This window comes from Pseudoliparis swirei, chromosome 24 (genome assembly GCF_029220125.1).
Source record: "Pseudoliparis swirei isolate HS2019 ecotype Mariana Trench chromosome 24, NWPU_hadal_v1, whole genome shotgun sequence".
NCBI lineage: Eukaryota > Metazoa > Chordata > Actinopteri > Perciformes > Liparidae > Pseudoliparis > Pseudoliparis swirei.
This window is the reverse complement of record NC_079411.1, coordinates 1,055,773-1,058,272: the sequence shown is the minus strand read 5'-3', so window position 1 is coordinate 1,058,272 and position 2,500 is coordinate 1,055,773. Positions and strand designations below refer to the sequence as shown.

At 51.4% G+C, this 2,500-nt stretch overlaps 1 protein-coding gene across 1 annotated transcript in view; it reads left to right on the top strand.

Annotated features, from left to right (window-relative positions):
- cacna1ab (calcium channel, voltage-dependent, P/Q type, alpha 1A subunit, b) overlaps window positions 1-2,500 on the top strand; it is a 145,348-nt gene that overhangs the window by 86,173 nt on the left and 56,675 nt on the right. The window contains 5 exon segments of the mRNA XM_056410306.1: window positions 300-487; window positions 1,458-1,561; window positions 1,641-1,756; window positions 1,835-1,882; window positions 2,032-2,121. Of these exon segments, the coding sequence (XP_056266281.1) occupies window positions 300-487; window positions 1,458-1,561; window positions 1,641-1,756; window positions 1,835-1,882; window positions 2,032-2,121 (546 nt within the window).

Here is a 2,500-nt window from a genome sequence, read left to right as displayed (position 1 = left end):
CCACAATTAAAACACGCGGTTACCGATGGAAACACGGAGACGTTCAACCCGATGTTGAGGATTGAACATAAAAACACGAATCCTGAGGAACGCAACCAGAAATGAAGACGTTCAAATCAGGGAAGGAAAAATTCTTCAAAATAAATACTCACCGTCGTACCCAAGGTATTAACGGCGCTGGTCGCCGGGCAACAGGCTCATCACCAATGTGTTTCACCTTTGACCCCGCTGGGAGTCAAAGTGTCTGCTGCGTCATGGCGACCACGTCACACCCTCATGTATCATCACCTGGTTTCCAGGGGAGGTGGTGGGCGGCCTGCCGTGCGGCACGGTGCTGCCGTCGCGGCTGTGTCCCAACGGCACGCTGTGCGAGGGGAACTGGATCGGACCGAACTACGGCATCACGCAGTTCGACAACATCCTGTTCGCCGTGCTCACCGTCTTCCAGTGCATCACCATGGAGGGCTGGACGGACATGCTCTACTACGTGAGTTACAGCTGCAGTCTCTCTCCTGACCACCAGGGGGCGACTCCTCTGGCTGTATAGACGTCTATACAACCAGATCTCCGCGATGTGCACTAGGTCGGTTCTGAATCCTTTCTAGCACCCTTAAGGAGTCGTGGGGGGGGGGGGGGGGGGTATGGAGGGTTGGTGATTGGCTTGAATTTCATTCGGCCCAATGAGGCATTAAGTAGTTTGAGATTTGATTCAAAACACCATTTATTTGTCTGAAAGCCATTTCCCCTTCCCACTCTCTCTTCCTCATCCTTCCGACTCCCCTTTTATCCGTCTTCTCATCTGTCCTTTTCTCTCCCTCCCTCTGCGCCTCCTTCCCCTCCCTCCCTCTCTATTCTGGTCCATCTCGCTCTATATTTAAACATCTTTTTTTCTTCTGATGGATGGAGGCCGACTTCCACAGTCTCACATGGTCGGGAGGAAACAGATGAAAGTTTAATAGAGAATGAAACAACGTGCACGCCGGATAATGATCAGCCGGTAGTTCCACTCATGCGTTACAGCTGCATTCTCTCTCCTGACCACCAGGGGGTGACTCCTCTGGTTGTATAGAAGTCTATGCTTCATGTGTTGAAGCTGCATTCTCTCTCCTGACCACCAGGGGGCAGCTCCTCTGGTTGTATAGAAGTCTATGCTTCGTGCGTTACAGCTGCATTCTCTCTCCTGACCACCAGGGGGCGACTCCTCTGGTTGTATAGAAGTCTATGCTTCATGCGTTAAGCTGCATTTTCTCTCCTGACCACCAGGGGGCGACACGAGTCATGTTGCGTAATGATGTCATACTTTAGAGGAGGTAATGATGTCATACTTTAGAGGAGGTAATGATGTCATACGTTAGAGGAGGTAATGATGTCATACGTTAGAGGAGGTAATGATGTCATACGTTAGAGGAGGTAATGATGTCATACGGTAGAGGAGTAATGTTGCGTAACGTTTTCAGAGCAACGACGTGGAGGGCAGCGCCTGGAACTGGATGTACTACATCCCCCTCATCATCATCGGCTCCTTCTTCATGCTCAACCTGGTGCTGGGCGTGCTCTCCGGGTGCGTGTCCACCCCCCCCCCCCCCACACACACACACTCACACACACTCTGACACCAACGTGTGGTCGCTGCTCCGCAGAGAGTTCGCCAAAGAGAGAGAGCGCGTGGAGAACAGGAGCGAGTTCCTGAAGCTGAGGCGGCAGCAGCAGATCGAGAGGGAGCTCAACGGGTACCTGGAGTGGATCTGCAAAGCAGGTCAAGGCACACACACACACACACACACACTTAATAAAACACTCGTGCAGTGAACTAAAAAGTTTTATTTCCGTCCAGAAGAAGTGATTTTGGCAGAAGAGGACGACGGCACGGTGAACTTTGACGGTAACGGACCTTCTCTCACCTAGTGTGTGTGTGTGTGTGCTAAATGAATTGTGGCCAATAAGCAGCCAACCAGAATAAGTACAGGTCAAACTTCTTCTTCTTCTACTCTTTTAATCAGGCGGATTACAGACTCACGTTTCTCTCCTCAGGCTCGAGGCGAAGGCCGACCATCAAAACCAAAAACAAGACGGAGCTGCTGAACCCGGAAGAAGGAGAAGACAACATGGGGGACGGCGTGGGTGAGGAGGACGAGCTTCCAGAGGGTTCTATTGTTACCAGCTTCAGTGAGGAGGAAGAGCTTCCAGAGGGTTCTATTGTTACCAGCTTCAGTGAGGAGGACGAGCTTCCAGAGGGTTCTATTGTTACCAGCTTCAGTGAGGAGGACGAGCTTCCAGAGGTTTCTATTGTTACCAGCTTCAGTGAGGAGGACGAGCTTCCAGAGGGTTCTATTGTTACCAGCTTCAGTGAGGAGGACGAGCTTCCAGAGGGTTCTATTGTTACCAGCTTCAGTGAGGAGGAAGAGCTTCCAGAGGGTTCTATTGTTACCAGCTTCAGTGAGGAGGAAGGGCTTCTAGAGGGTTCTATTGTTACCAGCTTCAGTGAGGAGGAAGAGCTTCC